Here is a 23095-nt window from a genome sequence, read left to right on the forward strand (position 1 = left end):
GCTGCAATGGGCTTTGCCTAGTTTGAGCTTCTGGCCGCTTTGTTTACCTACTCAAGCCTTAGCAATGGCGGACGCCCCTCCCCGTGCCAGGCTGCTGCCTTGCAGGTTGATCTCAGACTGCTGCACTAGCAGTGAGCAAGGCTCCGTGGGTGTGGGACCTGCTGAGCCAGGGAGAGAATCTCCTGGTCTGCCGGTTGCTAAGACCATGGGAAAAGTGCAATATTTGGTTGGGAGTGTCCTGAGTGGGAGTGTCCTGGGTGGGAGTATCCCGTTTTTCCAGGTACAGTCTGTCATGGCTTCCCTTGGCTAGGAGAAAGAAATCCCCCAACCCCTTGCATTTCCTGGGTGAAGTGATGCACTGCCCTGCTTTGACTCGCCCTCTGGGGGCTACGCCCACTGTCCAACCAGTCTCAATGAGAGGAACCAGGTACCTCAGTTGGAAATGCAGAAATCACCTGTCTTCTGCGTCGATCACACTGGAAGCTGTAGACCAGAGCTGTTCCTATTCGGCCATCTTGGAACAGAACTTATTTTTATTTTTTACCACCAATATCTCTGCACCATCTGGGGTCTGCTGGATCATACAGTCTTAGCAGCCAGGCTGCTTGCACCGCAGCCTAGACCTGCTGAGGGGTCCTTTCTTTCTCTGAGCCCCACTCAAAGCTGGCAGCTGCTGTGTCATGCAGTCTGTGGACCAGAGCCATATCCCAGGTGTATTGCCCCCACAACCCAACCTAATCGGCACTGGATTGGGGGATGCAAGATATAGCAAATTGTCTTTTCCTTAGAAGGAGATATCCCAGCATGCCCCTGACCTCTGGGTCCCTCCAAACTTCACCGCAACTCCCAGACCCAGAATCTTCAGAGGGCTTATCTGCCACCTCTGGAGCATATGTGTCTTACCAAGACCTCCTATGTGCTAGCCACCCTGTGCTTGTTCTGTCCAGTCAGCGTGGCAGTGTTGCTCTCTTTCCTCTCTTAGGCCCAACACTGTCACAGCTAGGTTGTTGCTGGGATTCGTATTTTGTTATCGACTTAGCATCCAGAAAGAAGAGTTGCATGTAATGCCTGTAGGGGGAGGGTGCCTGCTGCCCGGTAGGGGAGAGGCCTCTGCAGCATCTTCCAGCTCAGCCAAGTGCAAGCCCAGAGGGTCCCAACTGGGGGACTTGCAGGTAGGTTGTTTGGACTCAACAATATCATAGGCATTCATCTAGAATTCCCCATCCCAGTTTTCAGAATGTCGGGTTTTCTCTCTCAGGGCCCAGACCTGCATACTTCACCTGCCTTGGCTGAGATTTAAACATTTCCAGCTCTTAACTCTCACAATTAGACCTTGGAAATTGGAAACCCACAGCTTTCCATTGTGTCTAACCATCCAATTCAGGTGGTGGCGAAGACTGCTTTGTACCCACTAGGAAGGCCCTGTTGCTCTCACACTTAGCTGGTAACTGCTTGTTAACTGCAGTTCAGTCTCCCATTATCCTTATGCAGGGCATTAGTGTGACTTTAGCAGTGACTAGCCAACTCCACTGCTTTTCTGGCGTTTTTCCGCTGAATCTGCATTATTGCCTTGGACATGAAGCATATCCCTTCATTTGGACATTTTCCAGGTCACCATCAGTGTAATCTTTAGCAATTGAGCCATGACCTGTGCCAGGGACTACCCTCCTATCAGTTAGGATAGCATCCTCAACTGCAGAGTTGTCTGTGAGCATGTACCAGACCCCCCATCCCACCACCTGCTTTCTCAGATCATTCTCAGGGCCACTTGGGTTAGTCTGAGTCTGAGCAACAGACACCAAGATGGGATCACAGTTACAGGATTTGATTAAGGATACCACCCACCTATGTGAAAGAAAAGGGGGTAGAGAGACTACTGGGGAGGCTGAGAGAGGCATCAAACCACAGTGCAAACCTGACCCTTGCAGTGGGGAGGAGAGGGGGTTGGGGTGTGAGCAAGCTCTCCTGGTCTGCCATGAGGTCTAAGGGAGATTCAGCAGAGCTGTCAGGGAATTCTTGTCTTTAATTCATCTTTGTCAACTTTTCTCAGTTATTTCGTCCTGCTTTCTTGCTGCAGACTAGTTTTGTCATTCCCCATTTCATGTGGTAGGAGTTATCCATTTCCGTAGTTGAAGAGAGCAGTCAGACCAAGCTGGATAGCATAGTCCCACCTCCCAATTCCTAGGGAAGGACCGTGGCCCAGTTTCAGCCATGTCTGGGATCTAGTTCACAGCTACGGGAACCAGGTTGTCTCTCTCTAAATTGAGGTATTTGCCAGAAAAGCCGGACAAACTACAGACCTAACACTAATAAACACTTTATATAACCTCTAATAGTCCTAAACATTTCATTAGCAATATTGTTTTATTCTTCACAGACAGACTTCGAAGAATGATTCAGATGGGTCATAGTTCTTCCAACAAAGGAATCGAGACGTACTTAAGTATTCTGTTGGTGACTAACTGGATTAGTTCGTTAAATGTTTGTTTTTGTAATTGCAAAGTATTTTCAAGGGTAATCACTGATCCAGCATTTTTTCCTTTGACTCTTCCTTGCTCTTCAATTTATTCAAAGCTGAATTAGTGTTAGAGAAGATAAAAACTGTCTGGGAGAAGAATACATTTGTTAGAGTACCGCTATGCTTTGGATGTGGTTTGTCTCCATCAAAACTGATACTGAAATTTGATCCCCCAGTGTGGCGACGTTGGGAGGTGTGGCCTAGTGGAAACCCTTATGAATAGATCAGTGCTTTCCCTGTGTGGTAAGTTCTCACTCTTGTGGGGATGGATTACTTCCTGTGAGAGTGGGTTGTTAAAAAGAGTCTGGCTTCCTTGGTTTCTGTTTCTTCTCTCACCGTGTGATCTCTTTGCCTACACCCACTGTCCTCCTATTTTCTAGGAGTGGAAGCAGCCTGAGGCCCTTACCAGGTGCAGCTGCCCAGAATCACAAGCCAAGTAAACCTCTTTTCTTTATGAACGACCCAGTCTCAGGTACTCTGTTATAGCACCACTAAACTAAGACAAGTAATTGGCACTGAATTTGAAGGCCATAAAAATCATTGCTACATGATTAGAACTTTAAAGAAGAGCTGCAAAGCCCTCTTTTCTGAAGTTGTAGACAGGTAGCATGGCCTCTGTCTGGTGTCTTTTGTATTTATACAGGCATAGGAGCTCCAAATAGAGGTTTAATGAACGTGAGAAATGAAGGCTGGGGATTAATTAGTCAAAGATGAAATCCTGGAACAACAATGTGTGAAGTACCCCAAGGGAAGGCCAAAGAGAAATATGTATGTAAATGTCTCTGGCTGTACAGTCAGCAAACATTTTTTGAATAATCAGGTTGTGTCGAGGACTGTTCAGGGCATGGTGGGGAACACAGAATTCATGGACTCAGTCCCAAATTCAGGCAGCTTGTAGTTCATCTGGGAAGAAGACAACTGTCAGTCCTGCCTCTGCCAGGCGTAGAGACTCCTGCAGTTTGCTTGGGATGGTAAATGGGGAAATGAATGAAGTGCCCACATATTTTCCCTTCCGAAGCCCTCTCAGAGCTCCCTGTTGTTCTAAAATAGAGTGTATTTATAGAAAATGTGAGGTATAGTGAAGCCAACAGGTTAGGAGACAATGCCATAGAAAAGATAGCTTGTTACCACAGTTCCCAAGAGGAGGGGTCACACCACACCACGCAGGGCCACATAGGAAGCCCAGCATCCCTCAGGAGGCAGAGCGGGAGGGGGAACTGTGGACCGGAGCCTTTTTTGTGGTTTCTGTGGGAAGCAGTGTACGAAGCAGGGGAAGCAGACTCAGGATTGGCGGGTTTGAAGTTTTGGTGGGCTGTCAGCTTGGGGGCTGTTTCTAGTTGTCTAGTAGTTTGGCCATGGGGTGATTTGCAGTGGGTAGTGGCTGGGAGTGTTAGAGCCTCATGGAGGAGGTGATAGGTATGTGGGCTGTGGGTTGGTTGGTTTGCATTTGAAGAGGGCCCTCTTAGGTGAGTTGTTTTCCATCTATTGGAATTAGTAACCCTGGGAGGATGGCACCAAGCTATCCACCCCCATGATCCAGAAGCTTCCCACTAGGCCCCACTTTCAACACCTTAGATCACATTTCAACATGAGATTTGGAGGGGATAAACAAACTGTATCAATAATCTTGTGAAAATGAAAATATATTCCAGTCATTGAATTTTCTAGTATTGTATGAAGATGAGGCTGGTTGTGTGATTAGGAGGTTTGAAAACTCTATAAACTTCTTAATAGAAAGTTGAGATTTTATTTACCATCTTTTTTTTTCTCACTGCAACCTCTGCCTCCTGGGTTCAAGTGATTCTCCTGCTTAAGCCTCCTGAGTAGCTGGGATTACAGGCACCCGCCACCATGCCTGGCTAATTTGTTTTTGTTTTTGTTTTTAGTAGAGACGAGGTTTCACTGTGTTCGTCAGGCTGGTTTCGAACTCCTGACCTCAAGTGATCCACCCACCTCAGCCTTCCAAAGTGCTGGGATTACAGGTGTGAGCCACTGAGTCCAGCCTATCATCTCCTTTTTGAAGAGAGGGGTGGGAGGGGTGAAAGGGATGCCTAGGATGTTGGAGAAGGCTTTCCTGAAGTGTCCGGTGATCCTTAACTCTTATTTAAGTCTGAGGCACTGGCGCTTGGGGAGATTTTGGCAGGTGTTAACTGCCTGGCTGGCAGTTTCAACAGGGGAAAGCCTCCCTCCCCAGTGTTCATATTTGTAGATCTTTTCTCTTCAGATATTCCCCAGGAAGGAATGTTCCAGTCTTTTTGGATGGGAGTAAAAACCAGGCTGCCTGTGTTCTAGGAGCCAAGTGGAACAAGGGGTCAGGGGAGCTGTCTCACCAGTCATTGTAGACTTTGATTTAATTTCCTGTTTCCAGTACATTTCCTCCCCCTACCTTTAGCTATGCCTGGAGTCCCAAGTTCAAATTCTTTAATTCACCTTTCTTTTCCAGAGAGTAAAACATCCTGGGTTGGGTGGAGGAGGGGCAGCCCAGGAAGAGAGAAGGCATTCTTAAATGGAGTTTTAAAAGCCACCCCTCCTGTTTTATCTCCCCTCAATTCCCGTTTTGCACTTACCTGGTGCCTCCTACTCCTGAGCCCTTTTGTAGGGAGGGGGAGGTTCTGTGGCTCAGGTGGGTTTACTTGCTTGGGATGGTAAATGGGGAAATTCACCTGCTGCCCCCAGTTAGCAGTCTAGGTGGACCACAATGCCAGAGGTTTGTCTAGGGCCAGTTGCCTGCCACACAGAAAGCCAATCACTGAGACAATGAGTGTTGTCAGGGAAGAAAGCTTTGATTGGGTGCCATAGCTGAGGACATGGGAGATAAGCCTCAAATCCATCCTCCTGACCTACTAAAATTAGGGGTTTATATATCAGGAAGAAATGTAACCATACATTTAAAAAACAGGAATTAGGGAGAGATAAGGAAGGGGAGTTGGTCAACAGGAAACAGGTGGTCTTAGGCAGTCATGATGGGTGAGGAGTCTGACTTCTCATGTCCAGATGAGATGACCTAGGAAGTTTTAGTTCTTTAATACTACCTGGAAGTCCTGATGGATGGTTGCTTGAGAAAGCAATTCAGATAAGACAAATGTAACTTGCTCAGGTTTCAAGACTCAGAGGGTCAATTTCTGTGTTTATTTAAAGAAACCATAAACACCAGTTCTGTGGGACAACTGGGGTGATGTCACAGTGATGGCCTTTCCTGTCTCTTAATCTGGTTAAGTGGCCTCAGGTTTGTGGCTTTTGTCTCCTCTCTTGCTCTTGGTACATGTGGACTTTCTGCCTTTCCTCTCTCTCCTCATTTTAGTGAAGAGAGAAGTCAGAAATATGGCATGTATTATTTTTCTATAAAGTGAGATTATACTGTACATAGACCTTCAGGATCTATAAAACTCACTACAGTAATTCACTGTTTGTTGCATTTTAGCTGATTCTGTCACATAGAAATTTTAGGATAATGAAAATTCCTGGAAAATTATCAGTTTTCAAGGGAATTAAAATTCCAGATTTGTTAAAATGTGAATATGAGCTTATAAAGAATGTCTTTTCAATTTTCAGATTGTGAGCCATGCCTTTGGTGAAGAGGAACATTGAGCCCCGGCACTTGTGCCGGGGAGCTCTGCCTGAAGGAATTACCAGCGAACTTGAATGTGTGACCAATAGTACTCTTGCCGCTATCATACGCCAGCTGAGCAGTCTGAGTAAGTCATCTTTTTTCTGATTACCAGTGACATTACCTTTTTGTTAGCAAATTGATTTTAATAGTTAAGTATTGTCCAAAGAAGAGATTGCAGCTTTAAGGAAAAGATCCTTTCTCCTTCTGTATGTCCCAGTGTGAAATTGACCACTGCACCCATACTGGGCTTGTGATGCTTAACTTCAGGCAATGAAGATGTGATGCTGTTACCAACTCAAAAATTGTTAGATAAGATCAAATGTGCAGATTTAAAATAGTGTTAATTTTTAAAAGCTTTTGAAAATGAAGATAATTGGTAGTTTTTTTTTAAACTACCGATTATGATGAATTATTTGTTAAACTTGAGTAGGACCAATTGTTTTGTTTTTTAAGTGTAGTAGATTGAAAACTAGTTAACACCTGTGATATGCCTGGCACATAGTACCTACTCAACAAATATTTGTTGATTGAATAACATCCCAAATGAACCATAGTGTAAAGCCAAACGATAGATTTGCCGATTTTAACCAACTAAAAGTTAAAATGCAGATACTGACTTCCACATTGAGGTGAACAGCTCAGCTGATTATTGTATGTATGGTACCAGGTATGTATTTGCACGCATAGATGTATGGCAAATGCAAGCATAGGAAGAAAAGGCTGCTTCTTATTCTAATTTTGAATATTAACATTAAATATCCGAAGAATATTTTATAAGACTCAAATATGCATGAAAATGCTTTTTCCTTCAAAGCTTTTTGAAGTTGCACTATCTTTCCCCTAACTTTTACATTTATTTCGTGATCTCGTTTTCTCACTTCATCCTACTCCTTTTCAGTTTAGATGGTTTATGTGGCATTTTTGGTGACAGGTTTTCACAGTTAAATTTTGCAGAAACTCTGTTAATAACTAGAAAATCTTCCATGAAATGTCCCATATTGGTAGCCTCAAGCAAAGGGCAAAATTTTTTTAACTCAATTACTTTTATTTATTTTGAAGAAACGCTGCAGATAAGTATTGGTTTCTTTAATAGAATTGTACTATATTGTTACTGATATATTTTTAATAATATCTATAATCATTAGCTAAGGCAAAAGTATGTAAGGAAATTACATAAAATGTTTTAAAATAAAATTTTTCTGGAATCTAAGCTCTATTATAATTGATTTTTGGTAGTGGCTACTGATAAAAATATGCAAATTCACATAATTACATGAAGACTCCTTATAAATTATTGAAGGGTAAAATTGTTTTTGTTTGTGTTTATTTTTGTAGGAATGCTTTTAGTCTTTTGTTTTGATGGCTGAAATGCCTGTTGGCACAAAGTGTAAGTGATGAAAGCCAACATAACTGTCAGAGTTTTAATAATCAATCTGTATCTCATGCTATAATATTCAGCGGAGTGTTGTATTAGTTGTGTTTATGGTGTTTGCTTGGCCACAGTCTCCTGTAAGTGAATCTGCCCACACAGTATGCCTTGTTCTACATGGCCCTTCTGGTAAATTGAATAGTAATAGCCCCTCCAGATATGTCCATGTCCTTATCCTTGGAACCCGTGGATGTGGTATGTTATGTGTAAGAGGGAATTAAGGTTGCTGTTCATCCTGGTTTACATGGTTGGGTTCAGTATAATCCACAAGGGTCCTTTAAATGGGAAAGGAGGGAGGTAGAAGAATCAGCACCAGGGTGACGTGATGTGGGAAAGACCCAGCTGCCATTGCTGACTTTGAAGATGGAAGAAGGGGCCATGAGCCAAGGAATGCAGGCAGACTCAAGTAGCTGGAGAAGGCAAGGAAATTGATTCTCTCCTGAAGTCCCCAGAAAGAACACAGATCTGCCGGTACCTTAGTTTTAGCCCAGTGAAATTCATTTCTGACTTCTGCCATCCAGAACTGTAGGATAATCATTTGTGTTACTTTAAGCTGTTACGTTTGTGGTAATTTGATACAACAGCAATAGGAAACCACTCTAGCTTTGGTTGTGTTTTGTACCACCCTATCCACTGTAGCCTCATGATTGGACCACGGGTGGGAACCTGCCTAGTGGATAGTCAGTTCTGAGTTAGGCTACTGCAGTGCATCTCAGCCTGGCTTCTCTATCAGAATCACTTGGAGAACTTTAAAACAGGATGCTAGGAATCACCCCAGAGATTGTGCTTCTGGTAAGCACCAGAGGTGACCCACAGAATTAGATACACACGTGTCTAGATTGAAACGATGAGCTGGGTCAGTCAGATACTTTCAGGAAGTTCGAACTAAGAAATGCAGTGAATTTGCTGGTCTCTTATGGGACCTACAGCTAAAATGTCATCTGGGGTTGAAAAAGCCATAATGACCACCTGTTAGGCAAAGTTGTGGGAGGGGGCAAAACCCAGGAGGAAACTGAAGGAAGCCAGTTGGTGAGGAAAGGCAAAAGAAGGATGTACAAAGAGAAGCAAGAGCGTGAGCGAGACCGCGAGGCCCACAAGGTGGAGGCAGCAGCTGTTTCTAGACCTGCCCAGGATGGCTTTTCCCTCCCATTTGCCGTACAGGGCTTGGGAGTCCTCACAGTGACCCTTCCTCACTTCAGGTTCCTTGAGTGCATCTGGGGCTTACAACCCAGAGAGCCTTACAGAAGGCACAGTGATACATACTGCCAAGGATGTAATTTTGGAAAATGAAGATAACTGAGTGCAATGAACTGTGTCTCCCAACAATTCCGCATTGAAATCCTAATCCTGATTGTGATGGTCTTTAGAGCTAGGATTTTGGGGAAGTAAGAATTCATGAGGTGGAGTCCTCATGCATAGGATTAGTGCCTTTATTAAAAAGTCCTGAGAGAGACACCTTGCCCCTTTTGCCTAGTGATGCCATAGCAATGAGGCACTGTCTTGAAGAAGAGAGAGCAACCCTCACTAGACATCAAATCTGTTGGCACCTTGACTTTGGAATTCCCAGCCTCCAGAATTGTGAGAAATAAATTTCTATTGTTTGTAAGCCACCTACTCTGTGGTCTTCTGTTATAGTAGGTCAAATTGCCTGTGACACTGAATTACTGATTGGTGATAGAATATCAAAGTAGATTATCTGAAGTTTATGAGTGTTTATTCATTCAGCTCCCCTCTAAATACAGGAGACAGCAAATAACTTTGAATTGGGTTCTACTTAGAAGTTAACCACATTTATAATTTAAAAAATACTTGGTAAGTCACATCAACAAGATTATAAAGTAGGAAACAGATATGCAGTTATTACAACCTGCTGTAAGACAGCACTAGCACATAGTAAATGACATTAATGTTTTGCATGAATCTTTAGTTGTTTGTGGTTTCCCACTGGGTATTAATATATTACAGGGGATGAGGAAAGTAATATGCAAATGTATATGAGCTCAAGTTGTTAGGAAGAATAAGAGAATTTAAAGGAATGTTTTATGTTATTTTTAAATTTTGTAATAATTCATCAGGTATTTAAAGAGATTTAGGAATGTATGAACCTATAATATTAAAAGTCTTCTTTTACAGTGTATTCATTCCTATGATAAAGTCAAGACATAATCATTTTTAAAATTCCTTTGAGGACCTACCTGGCCATTATTCAGTGGGTTCAAATGAGAATGGATCATCTGAATCCTCCTCACTTCCCTGCTCACCCCCACACCTGTGTCACTCGCCTCCCACCCTTATCTCCACTCCCCACAGTAGAAAATCATTTTCAGGTACAGATTGCGATAGATGATGTATAATTATCTGCTTCCTATAAGTGATACAGAGGGGGACTAGACTTTCTTTACATGTGTATCTTAAGGGAAACACCAGCACAACTTAGGGATTTGCCTTGAGCCTACACTGGTCATCACTGCTTGAGCAGCGGGGACTTGCCCTGGGAGACCTACTGTGAAAACCAGGGCACCTAATTGTTCTAGGGAAGGAAAAACAGACCAGGACTCCACAGGGAGTTTCTTTGGTGTTTTCTAAATAGGAAGAGAATTACCTGATCTTTCTGATTCTTGTCACATTTATGGAGACGGTTCAGGGTTATGAGGATTTAAATGACTTTGCATAAAGCAAGAAAAGTATCTGGTCTTAGATAGCTAATGGAATTCTGAAGGTCCTACAACTTTACATAACTTTTGGGAAATCTGTAGGTTTTTAGCTCTGGATATGCTTTTACTACATCCAGATCAGACACTTGACTTCAAGGGCCAGAAATTTGTCAGCGTTAAATTTTTAACAGGCTTTTTAGGGAATTGAAATCTTTCCAGTGAGACTATATTGAATTTAGTAACAGTCATAGGGATGAAAGAGAGGAAATTTGTAACATGAATGACCATATAGTTTAAAAAGATCACCAGTTTCACAGGTTTGTCCAATAAATTTTTTTAAGTCTTTCTTAATTTTCAGATTTTTTTCTTTGAGTGTTACCTCTGATACAGTACAGTGTGAGCAGTCAGAGTGGCCGGGGGAGGAAAGCCGCTTGCCAGACAGTTTTAGGTGTGTTACTTGGTTTTCCAGCTAGGGAATTTCATTATCTTTTTCTTCAAATAATGACAGTTTAGTGTAGCAATTAACATTAAACTAGGAATGCTGTTTCATCATTTTCCTTGATTAATCTGAATGCTCTTGTTCCTGTCAGCTAGTTGGTCAATTAAAATCACAGTATCTTGTAATCAAATTCCTACTGATACTGTGATGTAGTTTCAATATAATTTGCTTAAAAAGGAGATGACATTTTTGCCAAGATGACATAAATACTTCATAAGTTTGATTTTGCTACTTTTTTTTTCTTTGTTCTTGTGATAATAGCTGTTTCTCCCTCCTCCCCCTTAAAATTCTTCTCAGGATGTCACAAAGAAAGGAGTTAGAACTTTAGTGAGCCCTGCCAAAAAAAAAAAGTTTGGGTACGTTAATGGTACTATTACGATAACATAGAACATTTAGCACAGAAACATACAAAAGAGTCAACTTTACAAAATTCCATTAATCAGAAAAAATTATTTGTAATACTTTGAACATATCTTTATACAGATGGTATCTCATTGTACATATAGTTTTATAGCCTGTACTTACTGTATAGTAAACGTATGTGTTGATTCTTATAAGACACATTTTTGAATAGCTGGAGATTATGATATTGATACACCATAATTATTTAACCATTTTACTAATGTTGGACATATAGTTGTTTATTTGTAGGGGAACACTATTATAAATTCTTATTCAAAATAATTACATACATCTCTGGTTATTTTTGATTTTTTAAAAAAAGATTTCTTATGCCTGAGGAGTCATCAGGCTTCCTCATAACAAGCAAAGATAGTCATCACAAATAGCCCATAATTCTGTGACTCCATTAATTTTAAATATGCTTCTCTCTTTATAAATCATTATAAAATCTATTTTTATTTAATTTTCACGTGTGGAGTAATTGTACAAATGAGAAAGGAAGTCTGTGTTCTTCCGAAGGGTTTCTAAGTGATTGTTTTTATTAATGCTCCTTAAGATAGACGTTGTGTTTCCCACTAAACCAAATGCCCTCTCATACATTGGCTTTATATAAGTGGATCTGAAATTTGGAGGTGTGTTAAGTGACATAAGTGCAGTTCTACTCAGGATAGAGATTTTAGTATTTTAAAGGCATGCGCTGAATAAATTTCTTGGATGATTTAGCCAAACAAGATTTTGGGGGAGAAGAGGAGGATAAAACATGGGTTTTGAAGGAACTAGATTGTAAGTACATTTCTATACAGTTTGAGGCTAGGGTTGTGGGCAAGTTAAGATAAAATATATTGAGGTATCTGGACAGAAGTTGACTGGAAGGAACACAGCAAGAATTTAAGAATATTTAATGCTGTGAACTTCGTTTTTGCATCTCTCATGAACAAAGAAAGCCAGTGCAGGTAAGTAAAAAGTAATGTGTACTTAGGAAACTAGAAGATAGAATTCTGTCAGCAGGAGAATTGAAGGCAAGTATAAAAGCCCCACCACCCCGACAAAAGGCAGTATTATAGGGGATTTACAGACTCTCCTGACCCACCATGTGACCCGGAATGTCAGAAATACTTTCTTAAGGGTATTGTAGAAGTAATTATTAGTTGGGTTGTTTTTTATTTTTCCTTCCTCCATATGGATTTTAATACAGCAAGATTTAATTCATCATAATTCTTAAGAGCACAAGTTAGAGCAGTTCTGGCTGTCACTAAATTTATCTGGCTTTATCATCTCTCTCGTTGTATTTCATAGAATTATATCTCATATCAGGTACATGATTGTGATTATCAGCAGCCTAAAGTAGTAGTCTTCCTTAAAAGACCCCCTTTTAAAAAGGGAGTAAACATTCTCCGCTTTAATCTACTGTTCTTTTACACACATTGTCTGGCAAAATAAATATAAATATGAGATAGGTGGAAAAGGAAAAATATGTGACCTGTAATCAAGAGAAACAGAAGTCAGTCAGGAGAAGCAAGACCCACAGATGACTCCAATTTGGGAAATAACTGGTAAGTACTTTAGAGTAGTTATGAAGAATTTATTGAAGGGGTGTCCAGTTTCTGGTCTGGCTTTATAGAACTTGGAAGTCACTCATGTCTACACAGTAAGAGGAAGCTCAGTAATCTGAAAACCAACCTTTTGAAAGATCCATCAAAGAAATGAAGTTACAGGACAAACTGATGCCCCCAAATCTGGAAACACAGAAACCCATGAACAGAAAGCCTTGTGGGAAGCATTTCAGGGTTGCAAAAACTTGGTGAGTTGCTGGAGGCTCAATGAGGACAAGTTTGAGAGTTAGAAGCTCCAGAGGGGCCCAGTCAGAAGGGCTTCCATACTTGTGTATTTTACTGTGAGCAACCTTACCAGGTTCTTACACTGAAGACTGGAGAAAAATCTCTGTTCGTCCATTCAGGGGAGAGGGGAATGGACTTTAAGCCCAAAACATCTGGGCATAGTGGCTCACACCTGTAATCCCAGCACTTTGGGAGGTCGAGGCGGGTGGGTTATGAGGTCAGGAGTTCAAGACCAGCCTGCCCAAGATGGTGAGAACCCATCCCTCCTAAAAAAATACAAAAATTAGCCAGGCGTGGTGGTAAGCGCCTATAATCCCAGCTACTCGGGGGGCAGAGGCAGAGAATTGCTTGAACCCGGCAGGCGAAGGTTGCAGGGAGCAGAGATTGCACCACCACATTCCAGCCTGGGCAACAGTGTCACTCTGTCTCAAAAAACAAAACAAAACAAAACAAAAAACAGCAACAACAACAAAAATGCCCAAAACATTTGAGTCTTTTTAACCTGCCTGCCCTCCAAAGAAATTATTTCAGCAGAGTCTAACAGACTGAGATTTTACCAGAGCTTAACAGACCTGGTTGGAGGGAAATACACAACAGCTCCAGTCCCTTCTGGTCTTCCTGCCTAACCTGAGGGGAAGTGGGAGTGAGACCCAGGGTCCCAGGCTCATTAGAAGACTGAGACCCCAGTCATAGGACTGTGGAACACTCCCTTTTCACACCCAGCCCCCCACCCCCTGACACCTTACCAGCCCAGCACTAAGGGCCTGTGTACTGGGATTCCTTTCACCTTGTGTGTCATGTCTGGTTTTCATCAGAAAATTACAAAGCGTACTAAAAGGCAAAAAACACAGTTTGATGGGACAGAGCTAGCATCAGAACCAGATTCAGATATGGGAGGAATATTGGCATTGTCAGACCAGGAGTTTAAAAGAACTGTGATTAACATGCTGAGGGATCTAATGGAAAAGTAGACAACATGCAAGGACAGATAGGTAATGTCAGAGAGATGGAAATTATAAGAATCAAGAAAAATATATTGAATGTAGTGCAAAAGTCGAACAACGTGTGAGGAAATAGAAATCATTTTTTTTTTTTGTTAATGCTAGAACTGAAAAATACAGTATCAGAAAGAAAGAATTCACTTGTGGGGACCTAATAGCAGACAGGACACAGCAGAAGTGATTGGTGAACTTGGAGACAAGTTAATAGAAATTATCTAAACTGATTCACAAGAGAAAATGAATTTAGAAAGAAGGCAACAACAAAAGTTTAGCGCATCCAAAGTACGGGACCATATCAAATGGTCTGACACATACATAATTGGAATTCCAGAACAAAAGGAGAAAAAGAGAAGGAATAGAGCAGAAGAAGTAATGGAAGATAAGTTTTGAATATTGATGATAGATATCAACTAACAGACACAAGAAGCTCAGCAAAGTATAAAGTATACAGAAGGTATAAAGTATACAGAAAGTATAAAGAAAACCACATCATAATAAAATTGCTAAGGAGGCCAAGGCGGGTGGATTACTTGAGGCCAGGAGTTCGAGATCAGCCTGGCCAACATGATAAAACCCCATCTCTACTAAAAATACAAAAGTAGGCTGGTATCGTGGTGCATGCCTGTAGTCCCAGCTACTTGGGAGGCTGAGGCATGAGAATAGCTTGATCCTGGGAGGCAGAAGTTGCAGTGAGCTGAGATCATACCACTGCACTCCATCATAGGCAACAGAGCGAGACTGTAAAAACAAACAAACAACAACAAAAAACAAAAAAAAATTTTGCTAAAGGAACAAAGGTAAAGAGAAAATCATAAAAGAAGCAAGAGGAAAAGTATACATTATGTAAAAGAAGGGAACAATGTTAAGGATGACAGCTGACTTGTCATCAGAAACATCAGACCAGAAAACAGTGGATAAGTGCTAAAAGAAAGAAAATTGTCATTCTATAATTCTATAGTCGGTGAAAATATCTTTTAAAAATGAAAGACATTTTGTTCAGACAAAAATCTCAGAGAATTAGTCTTCCAGCAACCTGTACTACAAACAATTCTTATGCTGCAGGGAAATGATACCATTTGGAAACCTGGATCTGCAGGGAGTCCAGATTACCAGAAAAAGTAAATAGGGGATTAAATAGAAAAGGTCATCAATAATTAGGTCTATGTCTTCTTAAAAGACTAGTAACTGTCTAAAATTTATGGCATTTATAATCTATGTGACAGTAAAATATGTGGCAGTAAATGCTGAGTGTGAAAGTGATAGACTTACACTGTTGTGTTTTACGTTGTTTATGAAATATTATGTTATTTGAAAGTAGAGATGAGTTAAGGGCACATAGTATAATTTCTAGTAACCATCAGGAATAACATACAGATATCAAGCAAAATCCTAAAATAATGATTTGATTATCCCAGAAGACAAGAAAGGAAGAACAAAGGAAGAAGAAACAGAAGGGCTAAATGGAAAACAGTCAGATGATAGATTTAATCCTAACCACATCAATAGTTTCTTTAAATAGAAACATTTTAAACTTTCTCTTAAAAGGCAGAGATTATCAGGCTAAATTAAAAAGTGAGACTAAAATACTTGGATTTTGAGGATGAAGACACTGATTTAAAGAAAGTTAATGAAAAAATATGCCCTGCAAATGCAAGATGTAAGAAAAAATATGCCCTGTGAATACAAGATATAAGATATGGTTTTGTGAATGTTAGATAGACTATAAAACAGATAAGCCAGGACCTTTAATGGTGGTAAAAGAGTCAAGAACACAGAGCTTTAAATGTATATGTACCTAATAAGAGGGCTGCAAACTACATGTAATAAAAATAGAACTGAAGGGCGAGGTAGGCAAACTCAAAATCATAATCGGAGATTTTAACAAGTACCCCTCAGTAATTGAAAGAACACGTGGACAGAAGATCTGTAAGGATATAGGGGGTTTGAAGAATATACCAGCCAATCTGACTTAATTCATCTTTGTATACCAAACTCCCAAGTTGTAGAATACACATTCTTTTAATTTCCCATGAAACATATACCAAAACGGGACATCTGATAGGCCATAAAATAGTAAGTTTAAAAAGATTAATATACAGAGGGTGATGATAATGGGATAATTATTATCTTTTTAGATAATTCTCAAATATTGGAAAATCAAACAGTATTTAAAAATTAATCCTCGGGTCAAAGAAAAATTCAAAAGGGAAATTAGAAACTATTTCTAACCATGTGGTAATGAACACAAAATACCAGTGTATTTGTGGGATAAGTGTGTAGAGAAAAATTAGTAGCTTTAAATGGTTATGTTAGAAAAGAAGAAAGATTTAAAATCATGAGCCCATGCCTCAGGTGGGCCCTTGGTGTTGCTCTGCACTCCTGTTGTAATCTCTGTGTTAGTTTTTGTGCTCCTAGTTGCCTATTTCATGTCTTTCCACCTCGTACCTCCCTACTCTGCTGATGACTGTGCTTCTTATTTCACTGGTAAAAGAAAAGCAATCAGAGGAGCAGTAAAGGTCTCCCTCTGACACATTGCACGCTGATAGGCCCCGTACCCATGTGTCCTGCTCACCCTCCCTTAAATGGACGGACTGTTCCTGCTCCTATCCAAGCATCTCCTCCAGCTGAGCACTGGATTCCATACCCTCAGGCTCCTTCCAGGCTACATGCACCTTCTGTCTTCTCTGTATTTTCTTTTCCCCTTCTTTCTGTGTCATTCTCATCAAGTATAAATATGTAAAGAAATCTCCCAATTTGAGTACATTTCAAATCATCCTCTCTCTCTCATCCATTTCTTGCTCCCACAGCAAGATTTCTTGAAGGATGTATTCATAGTCTATATCCCACATTGTCTGTTGTCCCCATTGAGATTTCGTCACACTCATGCTTTTGAAACTGCTCATTGGCATGGCCAGTGACTTGCATACTGCTAAAATCCAGTGGCCAGGCTCCCTTGTTACTTCATCTGTGACTGGCATGCGACTCAGAGATAACTGCCTCCTCTGGAGAAACTCTCTTCACCTGCACAGTGGTCTGCCACCCCACTCTGGTGTTTTTCCTACCTCACAAGCTGTTCTTTGTCTCCTCAATGATCTTCCCCACTTGGCTCTTCTCTGCCTGTTCTCATTTACTAACTGACCTCATCAGGTCCCATGGCTCAAAATAACGTCTTTATGCTGATGATGTTCAAATGTATGTCTTCAGTTCTGACCTATCTCCTGGTTTCAGACTTACATACAACTATACAACTGTCCACTCAATATCTTCACTTGGATTTCTAATAGGTATCTCTAATCTCACATGTCTAAAACTGCAACTACGATTTCTTTCTTTCCCAGCCATCCCCCATCTGTCTTAGCAAGTGGAAACTGTCCTCTTACAGTGCTTTTGATTATCTTCTTTCTCTCATATCAGAGACATCCAGTCCAATAATGAATGAGGTCAGTCATCTTCAAAATGTATAGCAAATCTGTATGCCTGTTAGCTGCCCCGATGTCACTATTCTGATCCAAGTCAGTATGCCTCTCGCCTTCTGTCGGATTTCCAGTCACTCCCCTCAACCCCCTCCCCAACACAAAGGGAAGGGCATCCATTTCTCTGTCCTCTTCTTCTGCCCTTTTCCCCATCACTCGCTGGGCTTTAGCCACACTGGCCTCCTTGATGTTGCTCATATACACCAAGCATGTATTTGTCTTCTGTCTGGAAGGTTCTTGCCCTAGATATTCATCTTCCCCCTCTTCAGTCAGTTGATACAATCTTATCAAAGAGGCCTTTTGTGACCACTGAAATACCACCACCCACTTCCTTCCACTCTGTTCTCTATAAAAAAATACGGCTTTATTTTCCCCGTAGTGCTTATTTTCACCAGTCACATTGCTTGTTTATTGTCTGTTTTCCTCAACCGTAATATACCCTTCATGAGAACAGGGCCTGTGTCCACAAGTGTATTTCTTCAAGCAACAAGGACAAGGCCTGATACACAGTGGATGCTTGAATATTTGCTGAAAAAATGAATACGCTTAATAATCAATGTCTGTTAGTTCTTAAAATGCTTAGAAAGAATATTGTAATGAAGTATTTTAAAAGTTAATTGTAGTTAATTATGGTTGACGTTTCTTTTTATTTTTCTGAATTTTTCAAATTTTCCATCATGAGCATGTGTTTTATAATCAGGATGGTAGCAGTAGAGTCTTTAATTGGACTTTGGGTCATTTTTCCTACTGTTTACTTTCCTGTATTTTCTGTATTTCTTACAATAAGCATGTATTGCTTTTATAGGAGAAAAAATACTTTTAAAAAAGAGGGAAAAAACTTTAAGCCCAATATTATGACTTGTTATTTTATGGAATTCAATAGGAACTGACATTACAGATACTATAATGAAGTTTCTTTTTTAACTTTTCATTTTGAAATGATTTTAGACTTTAAAAAGATCAAAAACAGTACAAATAATTTCCATAAGCTTTCACCCAGATTTCCCAGATTTTGTTTTACGTTTCTTCTTTTTCTCAGACCTCTCTTCCACTTTCCCACCATACATATGCATGTATGCATATATATTAAAAATGATCTCTTTTTTTGTTTCCTTTAATCTGAAATAGTTCCTCAGTCTTTCTGTGACTTTTATGACCTTGACGCTTTAGAAGGGAACCAGCATTTATGTTATGGAATGTCCCTTGGTCTGGATTTTCTCATATTTCCTCGTGACTAGATTTAGGATATTGACAGAAATACCACACGGGGATGATATGTCCTCCCCTGTGCGTTTCATTAGGAAGCTCGTGTGTCTGCTTGTGCCATAACTGGTGATACTGATTTTCATCAGTGGATTGATTACCCGAAGTTTCTGTAATGCAAAGATTTTTTTCCCTATGTAATTAAAAAGTATCATATGGGGAGACACTTTGAGACTGTATAAATGTTCTGTTTCCCATCCTTCTTTGAACTCACTAGTCTCAGCATCCACTGATGATCCTTGACAGAAACAGTTGCTGTGGTGGTTGCAGAATGATGATTTTTTTGGTCATGCCATAATTTCTTCAACATTAGTTAGTTAGCATTCTGCTGCAAATGCTTTCACTTATTTCCCTATTTATTTACTTGCTCATTTATATCAGTATGGACTGATGGATTATTTTATTCTGTGGTTTATAATCCATTGACTTATTTTGATCCTTACATTTTTCTACATTTGGCTGGTGGGAGCCCTTTCAGACAGGCTTCTGTGTCCTTTTGACATCTCCCCACCAATCTCAGAAGTCAAGTCCTTTGAGCACTTTACTCTTTCTAGCACAGCAGTGCATTCTAGGCTCATGTGGTTTTCTACCCTCCGCCCTGGAGTCATTTTCCCAAGAAACCTGTTTCCTTTTAGTGGAGAACAAAAAGCCAAAATCTTGACAAACCGAGATCTAGGTGCTAGTGTGTGTGCTGAAATTTATGAAAGCTCTAGTTGTGACTGCTCTTTTGTTCCCCGGGAAGGACTCATACAAGATAACTTGGTTGTTTCCAGTAAATCTTCACTTTTAAATACAGCTGAAAAATCCATGTACAGTTTTTATGCTTTGGCAATTTAGAGGTGTGAGATAAAGTCAAAATATTAGTGATTTTCTTTATACTTTGTTTTCCAAAGTAAGAAAAGTTTCTTTTAAGCTATTCATGTCTTTAAACAACTGAGTATAGTTTTGTAAACAAATTAAAACATTTACCTTTTTCTTTACCTAAACTCTCTTTACCTAAAACTCTCCAGAATTTAGAAACTATTTATCAGTGGCTAAGGCCAAAATAATTGTCACCCAGTTACTAAAAATAATTCATTATTCAAAAAATAACATGTAATTTTGTGTCATGACTGACCCCATATTACTGACAATCTGGCCAGCCTACAATAAATAACAAAGTTATTTTTCCCCACCAAGAAACATGACTTCCTGGTAATAAACCTTCCCAACACCAAGAAATAAAAAAAGGTATTATTCTAACCCAAACAAAAATTAATCATCAGTACTTCTATAAAAATTTTTAATTTAAAAGTGCAGTTAGTATACAAATATATCCCAATTTTGTTAGTTATGTTTTCTCCGATCTATAACTCACTTTTATGCTATTTAAATTAATTTATTTTAAATACTACCATATATAATCTATAGTTCCTTGTAATAGTCCCATTAAAAAATATTAGGTACAGAAAAAAATGACATCAAGCAAAAAACGAGATCATATGAATTAAAAAAATAAATACAGTCCAAAACGTGTTTTCCAATAAATAGACGAGTATACACACCAAACCCGATACTCATTCCTTACGACTGTGACAACTGTGACTAAAGACTGTGGACTTTCCTAGACAAGAGCCTTCCCGACTACATAATACAATCACTGCTGCTCTTGTAGATACAACCAGAGGGTGGAATTATGACCAGAAGGGGGAACTTGTGAGCCCTTTGCTCTTTGCCAGCAGAATTTCACAAAATCCCTTGTCAACAAAACTTCACAAAGTGCCTGACTCAAGAACTGAGAGCAGCCCTCTGGAGGAATGCCCTAAAGATGATACACGGGGTAGAGTGCAGGTTCCCGCATCCCCTGCCTAAATCACTGCATTTTCCAAAAAAGGTGAATCAATAATCCTAGCCCTTATCTTCTCCTCTGCAGAAGATAATGTCTATTGATTTTGCTTTTATCATGTATAACCAGATGTATCCTCACATTTTACTCTATTGTAACATCTATTAGGTTGGTGTAAAAGTATTTAATATAACTTCTAAACACATTTGATGTACCTGCTAGACACAGGCAGGGCCACCATCACTTATATATAAACTGTGGTCCAAAATACTACTTTAAAATAGTCTAACAACTCCTGAGAAGCCTCTCCCGGGTTACATTCCTCAGTAAGACTTACAAATAAAGCTATTTTTCGAATTCTTCAAAAGCCTGGTTTTTCTTTAGTTGACAGAGGCATTTATCTCAACCTGATGTACTTGGATATGAGTTCATGTGGTACTAGTAAGTCCAGAAGTGGAACCTTTGTCAACAAAGAATGAATAAATTGCATTTACCTCAATGTGGTCCGTAATTCAGAATTAGTTTAGCTATTAATGGACTTGCCATTGAAAGAGTGAGTAGAATTCAGCTTTTCAAATCATTTGCTGTTTGCAAAACTGAAGGCTGTAATTATAACACTTTATTCTTATTCATCAGAAAATATAGCTCCTTCCATTTTTTTCTCTTCAGACACTTGTCAGCTTTCAGCAGCTGGCAAAATATTAATTATGCAAGTCTTTAAATTTTATGTCCCTTTATAAATTGAGAACTTCTGAGTGGAAATGCAGTATCAGTTGCATGTTTTTCAAGTAGGGTTAGGCATCGGACATAGAGGCAAATGTTGCCTGTCCTTTTCTGCTTATACAGCATTGAGCTGAGAGTACATGGTGGTGTTCTCAATAGTAGTTGCTGTGCTTTGAGAATATTGTTGTCACTTTTGCAAGAGGCTATGGGATACACTCCCATATTCTTGGTATATATGCTGTCCCTATTAATTAGTTTTCTGTACAGCCGAAGGGGATGGAATGGGAGCTTTTAAGTTACACTGGAGTATGTGTATATATAGAAATTTATTTTAAACTGTGAATGGTCAAGCAGAAACACAAAAATTGGTTTCATTTTGTGACTATGTCAGACATTGAGAAATAAAGAACTGATAGACTTGAATATGAAGCATTCGGAACATGGTGTTCATCTACAAATCACCCAGCATTTCACCAAATGGATTCTATAAAACAGTAGTTTTGAAATATGTTATTAGGTGTTTCCAGGCCCAGTCGCTATAAGAACATGATATGTGAGATGCTTCTCTTGCAGATTGCCAGTGCACATTAGCTTATTAATGACTCTGAGACACCCCAAGGCATAGAAACATGTTTAATCCTTTAGCTCCTCATTGCCCAGCCTTCCTTGAGCAGGAAGCATTTGTTCGCTTTGTGCTTGTTAGCAAGAAACACTGGCATAGATCATGTGTTTTTTATTCAGCTGGTAGTTGTTGAGCACTGGCTGAGCACAAGCAGTGCAGAGGTGAAAGGCAGAGCTCCAGCTCTCCTAGAGCTTAGATGAATGAAGGCAAAATTAGAGTTCTCTGACGAGTCCTGTGATCCAGGTCAGCTCAGGGCATTGTGGAGCACAGCGGGGGGGCAAATGCTCTTACAGAGCCCAGTCTACATCCTGAGTTAGCCAGGACTCAGTTCTTGTGTTTTTATTCACTTATTCTGAAATCTTTTCTGAGTACCTACTACAAGCCAGGCGTGCTCTAGACATTGGAGACTGATAAAGCAGTACACAGAGCTAAGGGGAATCCTTGTCTTTGTGGATCATATGTTCTAGTGATGGGTGACAGACAGGAAACAAGATGAATACATACAAGTGCATAGTTTATTACTTGGTGATTAGTGCTAAGCAGGAAAATACAGCAGAGCAGGGATAAGAGGGGTGTGTGATCACATGTGGGATGAGGTGATGGCATTTAGCCAGGGCTGCTAGGAAGTCCTCACTTAGAAGGTGACATTTGGGTGTAGAGCTAGATGAAGTGAGGGAGCAAACCACGTAGTCTCTAGAGCAGAAGTGGTCTACACAGAAGGAACTGGAAATGCAAAGAACTCGGGAGAAGGGGGATGCTTGGCATGTCTGAGAAACAGTGAGGAAGCCAGGGTAGTTGGAGTGGGACATGCAAGGGAGAAGTTAATAGGAGATGAGGCCCTAAGGTGAACGGAGCTAGGTTGTGTAGGAGCTTATAAGTGGTCATCTGGCCTTTAACTTTTATTCTGAGTGAATTGGTAAGGCATAGAATGGATTTGAAAACTCAGAGGAGCAACAGGACCTGAGGCTGGTTTGGACAAGATGGCTGGGGCTGCTTGGTTGAGAGTGTTCCGAGCAGGGGCGTGGATAGAGGCAAGGTTGCTGGAAGGCCAATCCCTTGGCAGTTAGGGAGGTCGAGGCGAGTGGTGATTATGCCTTGGGGCAGGGTAGGATCAGGGCAGGTGGTGCAGAGCAGTCAGACCCTGGATGTATTCTGAAAATGGATGTGTGTGACAGTTTGCTGGAGAGCCAGTGTGGAGTGTGAGTGCAATGAGAGATGGCAAGGATGACCCTAAAGTC

The 23095-nt window shown here is 40.4% G+C and overlaps 1 protein-coding gene across 1 annotated transcript in view; it reads left to right on the forward strand.

Annotated features, from left to right (window-relative positions):
• The window catches only part of WASF3 (WASP family member 3), a gene marked incomplete at its 5' end in the record, with an annotated part of 70962 nt that overhangs the window by 20788 nt on the left and 27079 nt on the right, over positions 1–23095 (forward strand). The window contains 1 exon segment of the mRNA NM_001266598.1: positions 6071–6213. Within this exon segment, the coding sequence (NP_001253527.1) occupies positions 6081–6213 (133 nt within the window).

This window comes from Macaca mulatta, chromosome 17 (assembly GCF_049350105.2).
Source record: "Macaca mulatta isolate MMU2019108-1 chromosome 17, T2T-MMU8v2.0, whole genome shotgun sequence".
Lineage (NCBI taxonomy): Eukaryota > Metazoa > Chordata > Mammalia > Primates > Cercopithecidae > Macaca > Macaca mulatta.